Genomic DNA, 22,473 nt, shown 5'->3' on the forward strand with positions numbered 1-22,473 from the left:
TCGCATTCTTCGCAGCCTTCGCAGTGCGCGGTGCCGACGGGTGCCGTTTTTCAGTAGCGAGCGTCGCGAGCAAATGGTCGCATCGTGCGCTGGCGTGTTGTTCTGTGTGCCTGCGAGTGCCTGTGACTGCTGCGTGTGGCGGAGACGGCTGCGTGCGGCCAGCGGCTGTTGGTGGTGTGCGTGCGTGCGTCGCGATGTCGCTGGAGACGCGCTCCAGTTCGGCCCTCTTCAAAAGGGCCGAGCAGCTGAGACAATGGGAAGAGTCGGCGACGAATCGTGAGCCGGTGAACGGCGCGCATCGTTCGCGTAAGATCAAGTTCTCCTCTGGGTGCGTGTTCCTCGCCGCATGCGCCGCCGGCGAGAAAGAGGAGGTGCTCCTACTGCTCGAGAAGGGCGCCGATATCGACACAGCGAACGTCGACGGCCTCACAGCTCTGCACCAGGTAAAACAACTCATACGGGCGCACACGAGCGTATTGCGAATGTGACGAGGTGGACGGACGGCGACGTCGACGCTTGTCAAACTTGTTATTGCCCTGATTTCCTTCGACGAGCCGTCCGACCACGTCGCTATCAATAGATATAGGTATAACAAAATTACAATGTCAGTCGTATCTTATTCGATATTGAACTCAAAAACAATAGAACCGCTTTTTTTGTGGTACCGATATGGTAACGATCATTATCGCACTTGTTTTGCGAATTCTCTATTGTCTAACCATCTATCATCATTCCCGCTTCCTGCTGACCGCCAACCAATAACAACCCGCTGCGCATTTTCGTAATCCTTTGTTCCGTGTTTGACCCACTGTCAAAAATGGAGGAATTCCAATCGGAACCCTTGGAGGCAAATATCCGGAACTGCAGGAAAGTTGTGTTTGCGCCCGCATTGTTTACTAACATCCAGAGCAGGCCTGTTGCTGGTGCGCCGCTGCATGAGTCGGTGTGGATATGTGTGGAAGAGAGGCCCATGTCAACGTCCTTTGACCTAAAGCCCGACCGACCGACCAGACGAACGAACGAACGCACGAATCGACGATGGTCTGAGTCAACAGCTTGCGTTTTTTTCCTTGCCGATAGATAGAGACGGGACGATTTCATTGGAATTAGTGTTTTGTGTGAGGTAATGTGAGGTAATATCGCCAATCAACCAGCTATCTTGTTTCAGTCGCACCAAAGCAACAAGCAACAAATTATTACCCGTGTTGTGTTGATTTACTTCATGATGTATGACCGAGGTGGTGGATTTATTAGGTAGCTACTTGTTACACCTTGTCTAATTTTGCATTAATTTGTGTGTTAATCATTTTTGCGCGAGTGTCAATTGAATTTTATTGGCATGGATCAATTCTTCAAAACATTACCCACAGCGTGGGTATGCATCTACTTTTGTCGAACACTCGTACATTACCAATTGTAATTTTTAATTGTCAGCCACACCAACATGACACCATGCATAATTTTAAAGTTATCTCTATCCTTTTATCTGCTTGCGAAATATGTCGATGATATTTGTTTACGTTGCCAGTATGCAATGTACTGGAGATTAAGTTGTGATAAGGTGAGGATATAAATACATTTCTTATCATAATCGGAGGAACATTGAACTTATTTGATGTTATGCGATAAGTATTTTTGGTGTTGATGATTGAAATTTGCACATTTAGAGCATAGCGTGATTGTCAGTTGGGAGAGTTTGTAGATACGACGCCATCTTGGCACATCACCGGCACCACGAAACGTGCCATTATATCTAATTAAAGAAAGAAAAGTGCGAGTGGGTGGCGCGCACACATCATCGCCGCCATCAATCGCGGTATTAGTTACTCGGCGCGGCTCTGCGCATGACATGTTGGCTTAGACTTTGTTGCAATAGGTTTTAAATGACTTTATCTGTGAGAATTTTCTGAAGTTGGACTAATTGAGATGTTATAAAGCAGTCTCAGGTAAATTTATTTAAAAATTTCATTCTAGACGCAAATATAAACATTTTGATTGCATAATTATTGCGAAACTTTATGAAATCTCCGAATTTATTTGATAAGCAAAGAAAATTTTTTTATTTTTATATCGTGATATGAAAAAATTGATTTCAAAAGATTATATTTTTTATTTTGTTCGAAATTAGAGTATAATTATGATTATTTCATGTTTTGATTGATCAAATCGAGCTTATAAGCTGTCATCTTGAATCATCCGAATCAAATGTTCATTGTAATAAATCATAAAAGAATTGTATGTATTTTGTGGCCAGCGGCTGTATTGTGTAAAATAATAACTGTAACATACACACACAGAGCAAAGATATAGTACATTACAGCATAAAAACCATTACCGCGAAGTATCAGACGAATATGCGAAACAAAAACTTGACGTTTGTAATTAAGGTCATTGGACTGAAATATTATAGTTTTATTTAGTCGGTTTTTTTTTTATTCGTTGTAGTTTTATTCCGCCATATTTCATTGTTTGGTATGTTTGATTACGCGAAGCAAGAAACGTGAATAGGAACAATCGGTGCACAATGAAACAAGCCCGGCGCTGAATACAAAAGAACTTTGTTACACTTGTGCACTGCGGTAGGTCGTAATGAAATTTTGAATATTTTATGACTCTTGACGCTGGCGTATGGAATCTAGTCATTTGTTATCTGGAAAAACCACAAGTCAAGTGCTACTGTGCGTCTGTTTATCGAGACTTTTACTAAGTATTTGATTTGTTTTGGGTATGACGTGTTTCCATTTAATTGAACTTGATTCTTACTCGATCGGCATGAGTGTCATGTTTAATTAGGTGATTCTCGATGCATTTTCGAAACTTTGTATGCATTACGTGCTCAGTGATTGTGTCTGATTGGATTTATCAATTAATAATAATAATCGAATAGTGTGCATGCTCGATTATAATGAGATTTTCAGCTTGAATTAATTATTCGCGAATTATCCGCTTTTTAATGCGAGCACGGTGGTATCGCATTTTATTTTATTGGCTGCGCTTTAAATTAAAACACAAAAATTCACTTTATTCAAAAGGATAATAGGATTAAAGCGATATGGTTTGAGTGAGCGCGGAAGAAAGAAAAATGCCGACAAATTTACATTTTTACACGTGATTATTATAACTGAGTTAATGGTATCAACCGAATAAAGTTCCGTTAGTAAAAATATATGTTTGAGTAGTTTTGTTGAAGAAGGCGGACAGGCGGGAATTGAAACAATCAGGAAATAAGTTAAATAACTTAAAATGATGACTACACGACTGACATTTTGTGTGGGCCGTGTTTTATTATCAAACAAACAAGAGAATTTAAGAAAATTAAGTAATTAAATGAGTTGCAAGTGTTGTATGAGGGATTTTTAATTGGATGTGTTTGTGGATTTAATTAGGAAAGTACTAATCATGATTTCAGGCATTGTAATATGAATTATTCAGTAGGGAGTAGTAAAGATTGAAATGCTATTGAATTTACGAAAAAGAAAAGTTTAAAAGACTTTTAAAGTTAAAATATTGAGTTTATTTCTATGTTGCATTAGATTCCCATAAAGCATTAATACTATACACAAAATTATACACAATTTTAAGTCAGTTGGATTTCATAAAATTAACCCGATATGTATTTTATTGTTATTTCAATAATATTTTGAGGATCGGCATAAATTGCCTGAAATGTCAGCGTTTGCACTCAACTTAAGTCGACTTAACACCTCTTCACCTCCTCGCGTTTCGCGCACTCGCGCATCATCACACGTGTTTATCGCGCACGGCAATAAACATTGTTTTATTACACGATCATTTATTACGCCTCTTTTATTCGGTGAGGCGTTTATGCCGTCGTCAATTTTTGCGCTGTGTAACTTTCTTCAGACGGCCGCGCGCGCGCGATCTCCAGCGGCCCGCCGATAACTTAAGTCGGAGATGCGCGGCATCCTCTGCAGATGCGGATTGTAAACACGCCAAACTTCATGCGTGTAATAATAAAACGATGAAATTGTCGGTGTTTATCTAAGGTGCGCGGAGGTGCTTTTACAGAAATACTTAGCGGTGTAGATATCTACTTTGTCCGAGGCTGATAGCAAGTACTGGCTTTTAATTTGCATTTTGTATAATCCTACAAAAATCGCACTTTAAAAACAAGCAAATTTTTGTTAAAAATAAAAGTTTTCATAGATTTTGCATAATATGCTTATATAATTTTAATTAAATGAGTCGATTGCTTAGCTAATCGATGATCACTCATTGGTTTCGATACTGCCATAGATTATGCACATGTGACTCGAAACATTCGACAGGCGACGCATGCCTCTGCGAGAACGGTTTTCGTTTGACGTTTGACTCATTACATTGGCGCAGCCAGCGTCCAGCCTGACATTATATCAATTGCGCCGTTTATTAATTAATGTGCATTATAATTGCTTTTCGCCAGCGCTAAGTCAACTTAGCACTTGACTTGAGAATGCGCGCGTGCACACTGGAGTCATCCGCAACTGCCACAATCGGGTGCATAGTGCAGCTCGATTTATTCCGTTTTAATGTCGATAATTCCATGTTCAAATGGCGTGTAATGGAATGCAAATGAAGTTATATCTTGATGAATGACAATTAAACAATTACGATAAATCAAACTTTAAGCAGGACGATATTTATTACGCTTGAATTCCAATAGTTTCTGATTTAGTGTAGCGACTTTTAAGTGCCGCGTTATTTACATTAGATTAGGCGCAAAAGGTGCGAATTAAAAATAAACCTGACGGTTTTGTTATTCAAATTCAACAATTACGAACAATTACGCGCGTGGCACACAATCATCTCGTGGGTTTGTATTATTCCAAATGAAATGATACGTTGTTTATTCGCGCCTGAGATTATGCTACATTAAATCCGTAATTTATGTTTCATTATTATTTTTTAATCTCGTTTGAAACCGAAGTGAATTTTCGATTTTTTTTCGCAGCTTTTGACGTTATATTTTAACCCGGAACTGAATTTTCATGGCCTGGCCGTTTGGCGATAACGCTAATTAATTTCGTTAGCGTCCCACGACAATAAATTTGTTAACGTTGATGTTATTGGACTTGATAGTGCTAATTGTAAAGCAAACAAATTTGCTCTATTAATGTTTTTATTACCAGCGGACTAAGAAACCGTTGAGAGGCGATAAGCGGTATCAGAGTTGAGCTGTAATTACACAAAATTACACAGTCGATAGTGCTGAATGGCCGGAAAATATAGATTGGTCGGGAGTTTATGTTCGGGAATTAATAAGCAGAAAATGATTTCCTCAACGTATTTGTTTAATATTATTGTTTTCGTACGCTTGTGCAAAACTGTTAAGTGATTGATAAGGATATAATTGAGTTGTGATGTGATTGTGGGTATCGAGAAATATATTTTGATTGTTTGCTCTAAAGTGTCATGTGGTTTATTTTTAGTCATCTTGTATTAAAATGCATTTTTTGCAAGTGCAAATGTGTTGCATGTTTTAAAACTTATCGGATGATTTTAACGTCAACCTTGTTTGTTTACCTATTTCTTGTCAGCCATTGTTTCAATGTTTTTAATTATTATTTGTTTGTTTTGCGAAAAAGCATGCGTTCATGTTGTATGCGCGCGGCTAAAATGATTCAACGCGAAATCGTTTCGAATTGAAATATTGCAGGAAATCCGTAATTACACATTGTATTGTTTACCGTTGCATACAAACAAACTATTAATCGAGGAATAGCACCTATCAAATAACAACTTTGTTGCGTTAACTACCTATAGAAAGTAAAAAAATCGTTAATTTTTGATTGTCGTCTGTACTTAATGGCTAAAACTTTTAAATATTATAACCATTAAAGAAAAATGATGAATCGTTGAAGGATGTAACACAATGTTCACTTGAGCAGTGTTTCTGGTGCTTGGATGTGTCGTAAATAATATTTTAGGCTAGCGAATCGCATCAAAGGCGCAGCATTAAAGATTATTTTGATGATTTAACGATGCAGCCGCGTTGGCTCTGTCTCCTCGGCTCACCAGCACGTGTAACGTTAACTTAAACACTGGAATTAGGAAAAGTGCGATGACGTGTAACATCGATGAAGTCTCGGATAAATTTAGATAAATTTGGAATACAGTAGGAAATTATTCATGAAACATCCGATACATGAGATTTTTCAAAAGTTGATACTTGAAATCTTTACAATGCATTGTGAATAATAATAAAATATAATTTTATATTTTCTTGGTAAAAATTAACATTTGGAAAACCATTATTTAATTTTTTTTAGTTCGTGTTGCATGAATGCGCATGATTGTATGCTTGAGCAACGTTGAAATAATGATCGGACGTGTCGTGAAATGGTAATGTGCAAACTATTGCAAGACAAACTAAAGTACGACTCCACTTGGTGTGTCAATTGATGCTTGCTGTTGAATTTATGTGTTTTTTTCATCCTACCCACATACCTAACAACGAAAAATAATCAAAAAGTATCATTCGAGATTGATATTTCATATTAATTTGTACCTATTAAAAAGAAATGTGAGGTATTTCACCGTATGCCGCCGCAGTGGAGCGAAAATAAATGCTGATAGCACCGATCGGAATTTCAATCTAATTAACGCCGAAACTTCATTCCGATCACATCGCACGCCGCCAGTAAGTAACTACATACCTATGTGTACACTTACACAACCGCAATGCAAAGTGCGTTAACGATTTTTTCTACATTAAGTCAATACCATATCGGCATATCGGAATGAATGAATGAGGAGCTAACTGTTTCGCATTTAACAAGAAGCAGATTTAACTACTTATTGTTTTGCATTTAATTTATGTCCATAAATGTAGAATTATATATGGATACATATAATTTACCGTGTTTAACAATTTTATAAAAAAATATCGTATTAAAATGCGATGCAGAATGATATTATGCGATAACTTTGTTGCAATGCAACGTAATTTCATTGAAATTTACGAGTTCATTCTCGTTTTTAATGCGTTTGCAAGTTGTTACCTTTCGCGAAACATTGAAAAATATGCCCGGCACGTAGCGATAGTAATAATCCCGATGGAAACGCCATCGCATAACTATTACTGTAAATTGTATTGCACATTGCACGGCGCAACGCAAATCTCTTCGCCGCACGTAATTTGTAATATCGTCGAATTGGAAACGTTCGGAAACTTTGTTTTCTTGCATGTGGCAGTGTGTGTGTCGTCGCGCACTGACTCCCCGATGGTCTCGCTTCGTTTTCCTCTCGATTCTCTCGTTCGCCTCTTTTTCACATTTCAATGATTTACGACCGCTGAGTGCGCTTTGCTACAGTTATAATCATATTTTGTTGCGTTTGCGTATACAGCGCCATTGTTTGTTTCGCTTGTGGTGACTTTGTTTCTCATTCCGCGCGCTCGTATTTAGAATCGCAGCACTTTTACACGACGCATACTTCAATTTGGTTTTCACCATGTTTTAGCGATCGAAAAAATGTATAGCGGTTGGTTAGACGGTGTGCTAAAAATAAACCTCATCGTAAATAATCGGGTGATCGTTGGCCGCCGCCGCGCCTGTGTTTGTCGTGTGGAAAACCCGGAAAACTCGCGTTGAGATGGGCGGACGGCTTGTTGTGTCCGAAGCGCATCATTTGTTGAATTCGGACAAACACTCCGAGCGAACGAACACGTCGAGCGTAAATATAAAACAACAATAAAGCGGACGAAACAAATAGGTCCTTGTTCCCAGATTGGTAATCGGTTTTGGCTGCTCGTGCGAATTTCGGCCGGATGTTTGTTCAGTGTCGAGCTTCTGCTTCTATTCTATACTTGTCTAATCAGAAGCTTGATTTTTATTTGAACGGGGAAATATTTGCGATATTTTAGTGGTACAAACAAGCCGTAAAACTCGTACAACTCGGTGACTGGTTATTTCATATTTCATCTTTGCACGCTCGTATGTCGTAATCCTTAATTTTCGTAATTTTACGCACCTATTGAAGATTAAAGGAATATAAAGCTGATGAGTGCGTAATTTTCAGCGACGAGCGCAAGTTGTATCGTCTGCTGACTTGATGCGACTTTAATTGCTCGTAAAATCTATACCATTGCCCATTATTTTATAATGCAAATTGTAACTGCGCGCACAAGATATACCGGGTGTTTTCTATCTTACATAAATAGCAACTTTGTAGACGCAAAGATTGAAAGCTTGACGCAGGAAGATTTTTTATGAATGAATCAACGTTATATTTTAAGCGTTTTTCAATTAGTTTCGTCTCTCGTGCTTTGCATTTTTTGTTTCTAAGTGAATTTCAAGTGTCGGAAAGCGACGAGCAAAATCTGCATGAATCGTTAACTTGAACGTTTAATCCAAACGTCCTCCGATCAGTCGTCGTCCTGAATTTTTTGGGCTCGACTCCAAGGATGAATTAATTTTTTGGCAATCGGAACGAACGTGCCGCAATCGAACGTGGTAGAGAGCACTGCGTGTCCGTCCAGTCGAGTTTATTTCGACCGAGATGCGGACGTCACAATCATTGCGACATTCGACATTTCCTTTGCTTCTTGTCAGACTCGTACTCAGACACAGATAAACGCGCTGAGAGCACTTGTCGCGTGGTTTGTTCATTGTTTTTACAGCCGGAAATGTTTTGTAGGGGTATATGAAAATGCGTGTGTATATTTAAGTTGCTGTATTTCGAGACACAATTGGATCTAGGTATTATCTCTGATCGCTTCTGGTGGACGCGCGCGCGCCCGCGGATTTCGCGCGATTACGGCCATCAGGGTCAGCGACACGCCGTCCGCCGCAACTAAATATACGCACGAATTACACGGTCATGCGATGCGATTGTGCGCGCGCGTCGCCGATCGTCGGAGCTGATGTATGGATCGCATGCAACGAAAGTTTTATCAACTATGTTGCATTTTGTTGACGGCCTCCAAAGAGAGCTGTGGAGGGCGATACGTTCATCTGATGCGGTGGACGAAGAGAATTTTGCTTGCATTTAACAATTAATAACAATATAATGATATTTAAATGAATATTAAGTGGGTAAAATTGGAATTATTGAGGAGTCACTTAAACAGTTAAAAATTTATGTTCTTTTTGTGATTTTGTTCACTTTTGAGGGAAGTTTACTGATAATTTTGGATGGTTATTTGAGGAAATAAATTTTTATGTGTGATTCATTATTATAATTTGCAAAATAACTTTCAGTATTTTGCTTTCCGCTTCGTGCGACATGCGATATTGTCTGCGTCTTTAAACTTGTACTTTCTGGGTGCATGTAGATGCAGCTTTCTGTTAGCATATTTTACGGTCGTCAGTTGCACGCTTCGTCTTTGAGCAATTAGACTGCCTTCAGTCTGCATAAACACACGAAGGAGTAATTTATTCTCCATATTTTCTGGTAGCCGCGCGCGTTTTTTCTCCACGTGCTCAACGTGTTTGACGTTATTTTCGTGTCAACTGCGTTACTAATCGCGTTCTTTTCGTTTTCTTCTTTGCAGGCATGCATCGACGACAACCTAGACATGGTAGAGTTCCTAGTGGAGCACGGCTCGGACGTGAATCGCGGCGATAATGAGGGCTGGACGCCGCTGCACGCGACCGTCAGCTGCGGCTTCGTCTCGATTGCCAAGTATCTCCTCGAACATGGCGCTAATGTTGCCGCTGTCAACTGTGACGGCGAGCTGGCGCTGGACATTGCCGAAAACGAGGAGATGGAGGATCTCATTCAGCAGGAAATTGAGGAACGAGGTAAATAAGTTATTTAGTTTTTTTAGGTGCCTCAGTTATTTATGACTGGATTTAATGTGCATCACATCACATGACCCAATTGTTTCTTTTGTGATCGTGCAGTATTTCAAGTTCATGTCATTTCGCGAAAATGATTCACGAGTGTTTTGCGTAATTTTGCGGTCGTTTTGGTTGTCGATACGTGAGCTTTGTTGTACCGCTTGCGACGTCGTCGTTGGCGGCGGCGGCTAGGAACGCGTCCGCGGCACACGCACCGGACGTTTTCCTCGTAAATTATAGAACGAGTCCAGCGGACTATTAGACGCGAACGGAGTCGAGAATCTCTGTTGTACGACCGCGCAAAATACAGGCTAAAATTAGTCGGCGCGCCGGCAGTGGGCCTTTTTACAAATAGCGCACGGAGCGCGCCGGAGATTCGAGCATGTGCGAATGGGAATAGGTAAAGAAACACGACGGAATGCGAGCGGCGGATTTGCAGGATATTTGCTGCAAAAATGTCTTTACATTTAAAGTTTGGCCTAAAAATAACCCGATTGTTGTATGCGACGCGCTTTGACAGGCATTCCGTGTGCGCTTTTTGCGGAACTCTCGCTAGTAGCGGCTGCATTGAATCTTTTGCAATTCGGTGTAATAGTCGAAACGCCAACAGCAGGAGCAGCGTGGACGAAAGCGCACACAGAAAACGCATCCGAATAAAACAGCCGTCGGCTATTTATAAAGTGTGTCATAACCAGTCTGCTATGTTGTCTGTGGCTGCACTGGTGTGCTGCTGCTGCCGACTTAATGTGAAATGTCCGATCGGATTGGACGGGCGATTGCGGAATGGATCTCGACTTCCTGATTGCCGGCCTCTGTCTTTGCGCGCGCGCGTTCGCACTCGTAACCTGTTTTTATGATTTCACTCCCAAAAGTTTAGCACCAGTTTGGCACAAATTTTCGTGTAGCTTTTTGCGAACTGTATTTTTGGCCACCAGATGATGATTAATGATTCTAGAAATATGATTTGATCCTAGGTGTGGATTGTGAGGAGGCGCGCAACGAAGAAAAGAGACTGATGCTGCGGGACGCAAAGGAGTGGCTCGCGACGGGTAACAAATGTGTAGATATAGAAAGCCCAAAAACGGGTGCCACCCCGCTGCATGTCGCCTCCGCCAAAGGATATCTTGATGTAATGAAGATACTCTTGCAAATCGGCGCCGATGTGGACAAACAAGACGTTGATGGATGGACGCCTCTGCATGCGGCTGCGCATTGGGGGCAGAAGGAGGCGGCACAAGTCCTAGTTGAAAATTTCAGCGATATGGATGCTAAGAATTTTGTTGTAAGTGACTTTTATCTCTATTTGAAAACTATTAATTTGATGAATGAATAATTTGTAGGGGCAAACATCTTCTGACGTTGCCGATACAGAAATGTATCGCTTCCTAGAGGACCTGCGTAATAAACAAAACAAGGAGGAGGTGAGCCGGCGACTGGCGAAGAAGAAGCTTGACTCGGACAAGATTGCCGACAACGAAACGCCAAAGAAGATCAAGCGGGAGCTGGACCTGCAGTCGGAAGACAAGCTGAACGCGTACAGCATAGGTAAGACCTGACAATCGCCTCCGCGCGCCTCTTCTCTACTTCGCTCGCTCTGCACGCCCGCTTTTCTTGCAACTTGACTTTTATATTACTTGTGAATTAATGCTTATTATGCTCTTATTTCTTTATGCTTATCGTCGAGATGTAGGGCCAGTACCTGACTACTTTTTTTTCCTTTCTTTCGCCGCTATTTTGTTATTTATTTGCCCAAAATGCCAGAATAAAATTGTTGTTTACTTAATCGTATCTTAGTTTATATGCAACGCTTAGCTTATTTTTAATTTTATTTTAATTTCTGTTATTCAAATCATTTTTCATTTTTGCACAGTCGTAACGTTTCGCTATTTCAAGTTGCATTGCATTTTAAAACTATATACATATTCATATTAATTGATATATCTCTTTGAGTTTGCAAAGCGCTAACTAACGATGCATAACAATAATCTCATGCGTGTTTCGATTTTTGTTCACTTTGCTTGCGGCGATTAAAGAAATGGAGGTCTCGACTGAGAGCGAGACCGACTCGGACAGCGTCGACGATAGCGATACAGAATCAGAGTCCACTAATTCAGATGGTAATCAAATGTACATTGTGTTGTGTGGTCTTCGACACGTTTTTCAACCACAAAAATATATTCAACATTGTCAAAACGTTTCAATTTCGGATTTTGTCTTGTTACAAAATTTGGATCGCACCACACATTTATTCTGATTTATTCTTCACATGATGATTCAATGACTGATTTGTATTTGTTATTGTTTGTCACATACTGTTATTAGTTGGTTATTGTTTTATGTTTTATTGAACTCGTTTTGTGTGTCTCTTCTGTTAGTGTTAACTTAGTCATCTATCTATAATTTGTGCTCTTTTTAATGCGTTTATTGGAACATTACAGAAAAGAAGAATAGGGTAAATTCGAATATGGACACTGTGCATATAAGTACCAAGGATAAGGATGACGAAGTGAAGATGCCGCCCCCATCGCCACCTAAACCTCTTGTTGATGAGAACTCAGATGATAATAAACCGTCATGGCGACGGACCGTCCCAGGGCGACAGCCCAAGACAGAAACACCAATTAAGAGTAGTAATAGTTTTAGTAAGTGCTTTGAAAATTATTCATTTATTTGTTACTAAATATGTTGTTATGTATCTACAGAGAGTAAAGAAGTAACAAATGAAAATGATGTTCAACTACGGCGAACGAACAGCTTCCAGAATGATCCTGAGTAAGTACAATTAACCAATGCTAGCTTTAAAATATTTTCAACGTTTAAAACTCATCACAAATGTGATATTTAAACAAACGAAAAAACTATTATTTTTTATTTGAAAGGAAACAGATGATATATTTACTCCTTGGCAAGATGATGCTTTATTTTTTATTATTAACAAAATTTCCAAACGGTAATAATATCGGTGATTAACTTAAACATCATTATTTTATCATAATTACGTACACGCCATCATTGTGTGTGATTAACAACAATTAATCAAGTGCGACGACCGCTTCGCACGTCGCTTGCTTTTCATTACTTTACCAACGAAAAAGACAAACACCGTTTGCATATTAAAATGATTAAAATGATTAAAAACGAAAAAATAATGCTTTCATATTGCAATGGAGAGATCAGACATGTTTAAAATAATATTCAAATATTAAAAAGAAGTTACATTTTATCGATTACTCCAGGTTGTTTTATAACTCATTATTATCGTTTCGTAAATTAAATTGGTTTTTGGAATGAGTTTGACTTTAGCCTTCGGAACGTGTTCTAAATCTTTACTTTTGATTTTTGTCAGTGTTACTTATTTCTTTTTTGGCATGATTTTTGTTCCTGTTTGAAATTTTTTCATTCTGCGTGCGTATACTTTGCAATGTTGTCATTGGAAATTGTGCAAAATTTGATGATGAAGAAGTCAGTATGAAACAGCCTGAGAGTGATCCTGATCATTGTTTGACTCACATTGCTTGCATGTTTAGGTTCTACGCGCGATATAGGGCGCTGCGCGCACGCATCCAGGCCAGTTCCTACCCTAACTACCACAACCCCACTTACATCATCCCGCCCCCATCCCACCAGCGGCAACTCAGGTATGCACGACGTTTTATTTTTATTTTATTTTTTATATCTACATTTGATTAGATTTGTTGATGAAAACTTTTGAAATTATTTTTGTACAAATTGATTCTGTCCGCGCTCGCGGATGAACGCTCGCTTTCCGCATGAAGACTCGAAATTTTAACTAAATTCATAATGTTACTAAAACTAACTTATCATGATTAATTCAATTAGTTAATTTTGGCAAGAGGATGGTGTTTTAACCCTGGATGTGATTCTAGTGCTAATAATAAAGAAGAAATTGGCGATAGTAATGAATCTACGCCCTCGGCGACAGCGTCGCCTAATAAGAATGCCGCCACCTCGCCGACGTCCAGCCCTCTGCCCAACAGTCAACCCGTCCGAAGGTAAATATGTGTTTCAAAAAAAGATTTGTATGGGATACGCTTGAACTTAAATGAACTTTGGGCGTATTCTGAAATATTATTTGAATCATGCGTTGAGTCATACACGAAATTATAGCGGTCTAAAATTGCCGATAAACGCTGCCATTGCAACTGTGACGGCCGCCACCGGGGTGCAGGTGACCCCGACGACCAACGGCACCACCCCTCTCACACCCACAACGCCGCCAACGTCTATGGCGCAGAACAATCGGCTCACAATGATTAAGAACTTCTTTAAGTATGCTGGATACATTGCCGTGTGATGTTTTGCAGACTAATGTTGTTTGGTGTTAATTTTTACCAACATGATTTAAGAAAAAGTAAAAAACAAACTTGTATTAACATGTTAACATGTTTTGTATAAAGGAAACATTAATTTGTAACTCTGCGTTTTGTTTGTCATGCTTTTTTCATTGTTACAACGCTGCTCAAATAATAATATGATAATTTTGTGTATTCCAGATCATTCGTACCTCCAGTTCGCGATGAAGAGAGCGAAACGCAACGTAAGGCCCACGCGAAACGTGTCCGCGAGACGCGAAGATCGACGCAAGGCGTCACGCTCGAAGAAATCAAATCGGCCGAGAAGCTCGTCAACAAGAAGAACCAGGCTACCAACAACAATAATAATGAACAGGTAAATCACAGTTCCAATGACCCTGTCACACATGCTTCAACTTGGGTGGATTGGATTCGAATAATTTCCGTTCTTGATCAGAATTCATTAAGATTAATTTAATTCAAATGTTAATAATCTTATTCCATCATATCATGTGTACTACACCCCGATGCTAACCATCAATTTTGCTTCCGTACTAAAAGTCTAACGGGGTGAGCGTGAGCGCGACGATCACGACGGCGGTGCCCACCGTGCCGCAGTCGCCGACGCGAGATGATGATGCCGCCTCCACACCCACGACTACCACGCATGGTGTTGTTCAGCCGCCTTTGACACCGACACAGCAGCCGCTTCAACAGCCGCAGGTAGCTCAACAGGAGCGGAGGCCATCGTGGAGGTTGCGCGTGGATAATGGTAGTAAGGTGCGTATTGCTTTACGGCTTTGTCTTCACAGGACTCTTCTTCTCAATTTTATTTATTAACACTTCATGCGCTCGGTGTTTGTCATAAATCTTTTTGATCGTATTATCATAACAGCTACTTATTTTAGGATGCCGTAGAGATTCCAATAAGTTCCTTGTTTTTATTTTTCGTTTTTCTTCCTCTGTAGTTTGTGTTGTTTTACAGATTGGCGTTTGGTGCGTCGTGTTTGTTTGCTGTATTTGCACGCTGCTGTATCAGCCGATGTTGTTTGCTTTCTTTTTGGTCGGTGTTTGTTTGTTTAGGCGTTTCGGCTACTTGTTTCTGCATTATTTACATTAGTGCAAGTGGAATATTTTTTAGACGTACATATTTTTGATATTTTATTTTTATCCATGCTTTTATTTTATTTAGTCAATGGCTTTAGATGTACTCGTAGTGTAGAACAATGTACTCATGATTAAATAAACCTGTAAACCCCGATTAATTCCGTGGAGCGCGATGCATTTAATCGCTGCAATAAATGCGCTTCGAAATGTGAACAACGCCGTATGATGATGACATTGCCATGTTTGTAATCACCTCGGCGGCCTTGAATCACACTCGATACGCTCCTATAAGGCAATTAGAGAAATCGCCCATAAATCATCCCGATGACTGTGTCTCCCTTCTATACGCGCTCCGCGGATTGAATTCTGGGGATTTCTATTTCTAACTTATTCGAATATGTATGCTAGTAAACAATAGTTTGGTAACAATTTGCGGTGACTAATTGCGGTAACCATCGGTGTTAACTATTTTATTCTTGTTTTGTGTAGTTTAAATTGGAGGACGCGAATAAAGTGGAGCCGCCAGCGTCTTCACCGGCCGTGTCAACCACAACGACGACTACACCCGCCTTTGTGCGGCGACCGTCCAGCACGACCACCACCGCATCAACCACCACAACCACTCCGGTGGTGCGGCCATCATCAGCGCCGGTTGTGGAAACCGCTGATACCACTGTGACGCTGTCGTTGCGAAAACCGAAATCAACAGAGGAGAAGAATGCTGATAGGGAGCAGGATAAAGAGAACGATGTGCGGAACGTGCAGGCGGCTACCTTGGCGACGCAAGCCGCTATTCAAAGGCGAAGGAGGCCCAAGAGAAGGTCGACTGGTGTCGTCGCATTTGACAATAATGAAGTAAGTTTTAATGTTTTTTTTTTCTTGTTTTGGAGAACATTAAATTGATTTTGGGTAATTTTAGGACTTTGAACCGGAAAAGGACAGTTCACCAACGGTTGATAATGAGGATGCCAACAAACAAAATCATCAAGAGGTGAGTTATTCAATAATTCAATACTTATTTTCTTTATTTGAATGCCATGAATATATTTTCAAGGTTCTTGTCATTTTCCTTCCCGAAATATGCTCATAACTTAGTTTAGTTTTGGCGTGTTCGTGGTAATTTTCTTTGTTGTGCAATTAGTCCCGAACACCTGAAAGTGACAAATGTCCAACAAGCTCTGCCAGTTTCTCAGCAAACGGCCTAATTTTATCCACACTTGTTGTATCCACGATAAAAACAGACCTCAATAGTATTCGCAATCGAAATGAAGTAGACCAATTCACATGTGAAGAAGATAAGATCAACGCACTATTAAACAAACAGCAGCAGGAAGAAGTAAACGATTAACTAACATTTAATATGTCATGCAAACGTAAATAATTCCGGCGTTAATGGATGCCGACGAACTTGATCTACAGGCTGTCGGAAAATCCCAACTTCTGGATTCAACCAAAAACATAACATGCAGTGTTTTTTCTCGACGCGAATTGAACACATGTGATCATCGCACGCCGATTACGTACGAATATCGTCGGGTACTAGGCGGTTAAAATTAGACGCCGTTTGGCTAAATTTAGGGATGTTCTCAACGCGCGCACTACACCGGTCCGATTCAAATAATCGTGATGCGCGGATCGAGCGTCGTACATACAAAGGCGTCGCAGACGCCGAAAGAGGATGCAGGATGCGTGGGAGCGATAAAGCTCTGCGCGTCACTCCGCATTGCGTTTTCTGACGGATTGGGAAAGCTTTCGGTTTGGAAGTTTATTGGTCGTAATGTGCCATTAGAGGCGCACACGCGCCGCGCTGATTGTTTGAGGCTGCTAAGCCAAAAATACGCTAATCGAGTAAAGTGAAGCGGGCACGTGCTGGGAGTATTTGTTGATACAGGTACAAGGTCCGGCGATTTGGAATCTATCCAGCCACAGGAAAGCCTAAAACAACATGCAAAACATTCGGCAGTCGTAAAATTTGAGTAATGACCTGATCAGCAGTTACTCTTTAACGTTTTGACTGTTTTCTATGCAAAAGTTTGCACAATCTGCGCACGTTAAAACCTCGCGAACATAAAATACAGATTATATGTAGTTGTTAAACTGTTTAAGAATGATTCGATTAGAAGGCGGGTGTCAGCAGTTGTCGTTTTGGCATCATCCGGAAGATAAACTCATAAAACTACAGCATACATGCATGCCATGATTCATGTGAATGCGGAAAATTAGTGTAATTAGGCCGCCTGCTAGTTCGTCACGACTATTTTAATTGTTCGCACGTAACAAATATATTCGACGGTGGTCGGGTTATTTTTAACACCGCATACAAACACGCCGCGCGTATTTTTAGACAATGATGCACCCGTTTCATTGCGATCGCGTTCGATTGCAATTTAGAGAAAAATTAAATGTTTTGACATGTCCGCACCGATTTCGCGCCTCTCGATAAAAACAACTCTAGCTCGAGCGTTCAGCTCGTCGTATTTCTTTCGGCGTCTAATTATACACTGATATATTACGAAATGTTTGAACATTTTGAAAATATCGCGTGGGGACGATGAATAAAAGCCCACTGTTTTCCAACCTACGAAGTTGGATCGAGTCGAAGTTTTTTTTTTTTGCGTAATTTATGAAGAAATTGCCGTGGGGATTAACTAGAGCTTAAGTCAATTATAAATGTTGTGGCTATTGATGCTTAAGTTAATACTTAATACTTAATGTCTTTCGGTTTTCTCACGTGAGAGACAGCCGGTGGATTTTAGCGGCTGTGTGTCAAGGTTTCGTCATGCATTTATATTTTGGTCTGCTGTAAATTTTGGACCAACGTGCGGGAAACGCATGCGACACCCGCCTTGGCGATCAACGCGTGTTTCTAAACAAACCCAATCGGTGAAAATTACTGACGACCGTAAATGACACAATGATCTACGATCAACGGCATTACGAAAAAATAAGCTGACATGATGAGGACACTGTTCTAAATGAACCAGCACTAAGTGGCAAAAGTGGAAACATTGTAAATTTGGTAGGGACGAAATACTTTTCATGTTTTTCTTACACAGAAATTGTTTTGGCGCGTTAGATATACAGATTTGTGAATGCCATTTTTTCGGTTCACTGTTCAGTGCTAAAATTGTCTCTAGAAACGGTTTGAAATATCTGCGTCGGTAAAAATATCATTGTGAGGTGAATAAATTACACCGACATAATGGCACTGTCTAAATTTTCAAAATTTTCAGAAAGTTTCGCCCACTTTATGATTTATTGTGACTATTTCAATCAACTCGTCTATCGCATATAATTAAAGTTTCTGTGAGAAAGTAGAGTTGTCATTTCTTCTTTAGTCATTAATCGTAAAATATATGCGATAAAAAAGATGTCGTTTTTCGTGCGTGTGCCGACGTCACACGTGGACGGGAAACAGCCGCGCGGGTTCCCTCTTGTTTCGAGAATGTTTTAAATAGCGCCCAGTCGCCAGACGAAAAGTAAAGGTAACGTGCGTGATATATTCACGGGTGCCGCGCATTGCCCAAACAGTCTGCGAAAGCTAGCGGCGAACGCGTGACGGGAACCGGAGAAAAAAGTGCGAATCAAGACAAATTTGTCAACACCATCTGGATATTGGCACAAGATATTAGCGCACACACGCTACAAAAACAAATTTTAAAATAATAAAAATAAAATGTCCTTCCGATCAAAGCAACCGGTCGCTCCGGCGCGTCGAAGGTCCGCCTCGGCCCTTCGCACCGGAAATACTTCCTCCATGACAAACGGATACACTTCGGGGACGAGACCCAGAAGTATGAGCTACTACGCAGGCGCTTCTACAACGCCCTACAGCAGTTATTCAAGCTCGACGCCCTATTCGTCGTATTCTTCCAGTTATGGGAATAATTATGGTGGTGGAAGTTCGTACGGTTCGTCCACATACAAAAGTCCGTATTATTCGAACGGTTATCGCAATGGAGGATCGTCCTCCGGATATACCACGACAGGTAGTCTGACGATACCTGCGAAAACACTCGCCAATGTTAACTATGGCAATAATTACGGGAACGAAGGACATAGGTCACGACAGGTCTCGCGGAACGGTAGCTACAGCAGTCGCGATAGGTCGCATTCACGATCGCGATCACAGAGTGGAATGGGATCGAAGAGTTTGAGCATGAATTCTTTGAATTCTGAAGGCTATTGTGTAAGAATCCAGAAAAAAAACTTGAAAAACTCGGCTAAAATACGTCATGTTTATTAAATTTACCAATTTATGTTGTTTTTTTTTTCAGAGCGGTACAGAAAGGTCGAGCTCACGAAGTTCACGATTAGGCAGCGCCAATGACTTAATATTGCGCGGCGAGAACGGTGAGATTGATTATAAGAAACTCTACGAGCAGGCGCTTTCAGATAATGACAGGCTTAAGGATAAGCTGAGGAAGTCTGACGAAGACCTCAGGGATACTAAAACTACACTAGAAAAGCTCAACACCATTGTGAGTATTTAGCCTTTTTTTAAAATTAAAGAAAATGTTATAAATATTTTTTGTGTTATTTTTCCAGACAAGTAAAAATTCACTCTCTGAATTAGAAAAACGAGAAAGACGCGCAATGGAGAGGAAGTTGAGTGAAATGGAAGAGGAATTGAAGGTAAGACTCGTCCACTATCATCACCAGTACACAACATTTTCCGTTTTAATTTAATCGCATCTTCAATCTTTTGTTTTGTTTTTGTTTACTCATTTTGATCATTTTTTATTTGTGCGACATGTTTTTTTTTTTAACATTTTCTCAGAGCGTAGTGAACGTTGTTTTTGATACATTTTTGTCATTAACAAGTATCCTGCGTCTATTTTTTGCATTTTTAAATGTATTTTCATTCACTCGTTTCGTCCCGCCACATTCTTACACGTTTTTTGAATACTTGTTGTTTCTATTGTTATAATCACATAATTTACTTGTGTTAATTTTCCCTCGTCGCCTTCATTTGTGTTATCGTGTCTGTTTGTTGATTCGTCGAAAGTCTCGAGGAGCAGTTACAACCAATATGAAAATTGTCTTTTCTAGCAATTGCAAAAGCTAAAGGCAGAGAACGAACGCCTGCGGGCCGAAAACAGAGCTCTGACGCGCGTCGTCAGCAAGCTAAGCAACTCTGCCACGAAATAGGTAACTCTGTTTTTGGTAGAGTGTCCGCCCGAAAACACGCTGCCGAATACGATGCATAACGCAATGCGCCCGCTCACATTTCTCTCACACTTTTTAATCCATTCAAGTCAACAAAGATGCATCCACGCTCTGCAACATTCAACCAACGGCAACACTGACATTGATTTTAACATTAAAAAAAAAATTGTAGTACCAATAACGTCAAACAAACAAAATTGCTTCCAAAACACAACCAGCACACAATTTACCAGTGCACATTTTAACAAATATTTCCTTATTAATTCCGTAAACGGTGCTGTTTTACTCAAAATACACTAAATACTGATTTATGTTTTATGATACGAATCTTTTTTTAACATTTAGCACACTCTTTGCTTTCTCAAATGTTTTATGTTGTTTTTCTAGCGAACGAAGCGCTTTTGTTTTCGAAGATGCATGATGTTAATGGATTTTAACTTTGTCTTGTGATATATTTTCGTTGTGAGACGTATACTTGTTTATCTGCATATTGTTTGTTTGCAATACTAATGTATCATCTTGTCTGTTGTCATTGCAGCAAATGGACCTACTGAAGAAGGAAAACCTGCGGCTGAAAGAGGAGAACGGAGCGTTAATCAGAGTTATCAGCAAATTATCGAAGTCTTAATTTTATATTGTACAGCAAAATTACCTTTATTGGCATATAAATACTGTTACTGCTTTCGTTCGAGCCTGGAGACATGCGGCCGCTCTAAGCGGCGCTGGGGCAATGCGATTGCAGATTACGATTAGTTGTAGCAACTCTTAATAAGTATTATTTAATTTATTTTATAAAACGGGAAGATGTGAGAAGACGATTGAATAAAACTAGCAGGGGACGTTGCATGTTTGACGAAAGTGCTGGTTCTGAAGCAATTGAACTTGGTGAAACGTTTCATTAACGAGATAATACATTTTTTATCTTGGTTTTAGATAGGAGCAACTTTTATCGGCATTTTTCAGACACGTTTTGTTATCAAATTCGGCACATAATCATCTAATTATCTGTTGTGCTTTATTTGTGATTGATTTATATATTTATATGATATTTTTGTGTAATATTATCCTGGCGGTGACTAGGCAGCTGCTTTTTCTCTGCGCATCTTTTGCATGCCCGGTTCTGTGTCTTTAATTCCTTTTTCCTTCGAATAACTTTGTTTAGAAAATCGCGAATATTAGCGACCGCGCTGAATAAGCATAGTATAAACGTGAAACGATTGTAAAACAATATAAAAAAAACGCAAACATATTTACATTTAATACGAAAACCAACAGGTAATGAAAGAAATAATTATATGATTAGATTGTAAGTTGCAAAAAAGAGAACAATAAGTTATTTATTAAGTAATTTTATTGTGACTTTACTTAGTTAGGCGAAGAAATTTTAATTGAAGCTGCAAACTTCTATCAATAAATGAATCTATACTGCAAAACTTGCGAGAAAAGGAATGCTGTGTAATATTATTTGTGGCACTTGTTGCTAAATGAAAAAAAAAAACAACGGCAACAAGGTTGCCATTCGTTTTATTTTTGTGAAAAGTTGCGTATTGCATAACGAAAGAAACAAGATTGAAGTATGTATGTATTTAAATACGTTTCATTCTATGATTATACTTATCTAACACTGTGTTGTGATTCAATTAGTTATAGTTATAGTTAATTTCATTATTAATACGGCATATAAATGTATATTTAATAATTTAAGAGTTGTACTAGAGCTCGTAATTTTAGTATTCTTCTGTTACTTCTCTCTTACATCTCCTTTATGTTTTCAATTGTTTTACTTTATATTTTGTTTCTGTTTACATGACAAAAATATCAAAATACATATATACAATTCCGCATACATGATTTTGCAAAACGAAGCAACTGTCTACTGAAACTAGAAGGGTTTTTTTGATATAATGTTGAATTTATCGTTATATAAAGACAAGACATGCATCCATCTATGCTACTGTATTTGTTATCCTGTTCTATATCAAGATCAAACTGAAATAACTACATATTAGAGACATTTTAACATTTTAGTCATATCATAAAGCATAAGGTTGCAAAAGCATACTACATATATCTACAATTTATTTATATGCATCCATTGTTTG

The 22,473-nt window shown here is 39.5% G+C and overlaps 1 protein-coding gene across 7 annotated transcripts; it reads left to right on the top strand.

The window, feature by feature from the left end:
• Window positions 1-22,318, top strand: Mbs (Myosin binding subunit). 7 transcript variants are annotated; one of them, XM_065304268.1, is made up of 18 exons: window positions 2-443; window positions 9,494-9,743; window positions 10,757-11,064; window positions 11,123-11,327; window positions 11,816-11,899; window positions 12,221-12,424; window positions 12,485-12,554; window positions 13,310-13,420; window positions 13,670-13,795; window positions 13,911-14,072; window positions 14,297-14,471; window positions 14,657-14,875; window positions 15,692-16,057; window positions 16,122-16,193; window positions 19,480-19,683; window positions 19,751-19,837; window positions 20,255-20,353; window positions 20,910-22,318. In XM_065304268.1, exons 1-17 carry the CDS (start codon window positions 195-197, stop codon window positions 20,351-20,353), a joined length of 2,991 nt encoding a protein of 996 aa, XP_065160340.1. In that variant the 5' UTR covers window positions 2-194; the 3' UTR covers window positions 20,910-22,318. The 7 variants fall into 7 exon arrangements, with proteins under 7 accessions (XP_065160341.1, XP_065160340.1, XP_065160345.1 ...); XM_065304269.1 differs by lacking the exon at window positions 20,255-20,353 and having other exon boundaries at window positions 1-443; XM_065304273.1 differs by lacking the exon at window positions 14,657-14,875 and having other exon boundaries at window positions 3-443.
• Window positions 22,319-22,473: the final 155 nt, after the last annotated feature.

The sequence above is a fragment of the Atheta coriaria genome, unplaced genomic scaffold, assembly GCF_025399875.1.
Source record: "Atheta coriaria isolate IRGN ID8LTWV9N9 unplaced genomic scaffold, Caltech_Dcor_3.1 hic_scaffold_6_pilon, whole genome shotgun sequence".
In the NCBI taxonomy this organism is placed as follows: Eukaryota; Metazoa; Arthropoda; class Insecta; order Coleoptera; family Staphylinidae; genus Dalotia; species Dalotia coriaria.

Coding starts and splice junctions, on each gene's coding strand:
- Mbs (XM_065304268.1), top strand. CDS start 195: ATGTCGCTGGAGACGCGCTCCAGTTCGGCCCTCTTCAAAAGGGCCGAG. Junction 11,900..12,220: donor AGAGTCCACTAATTCAGATG/GTAATCAAATGT, acceptor GGAACATTACAG/AAAAGAAGAATAGGGTAAAT. Junction 14,472..14,656: donor ACAACAATAATAATGAACAG/GTAAATCACAGT, acceptor CCGTACTAAAAG/TCTAACGGGGTGAGCGTGAG.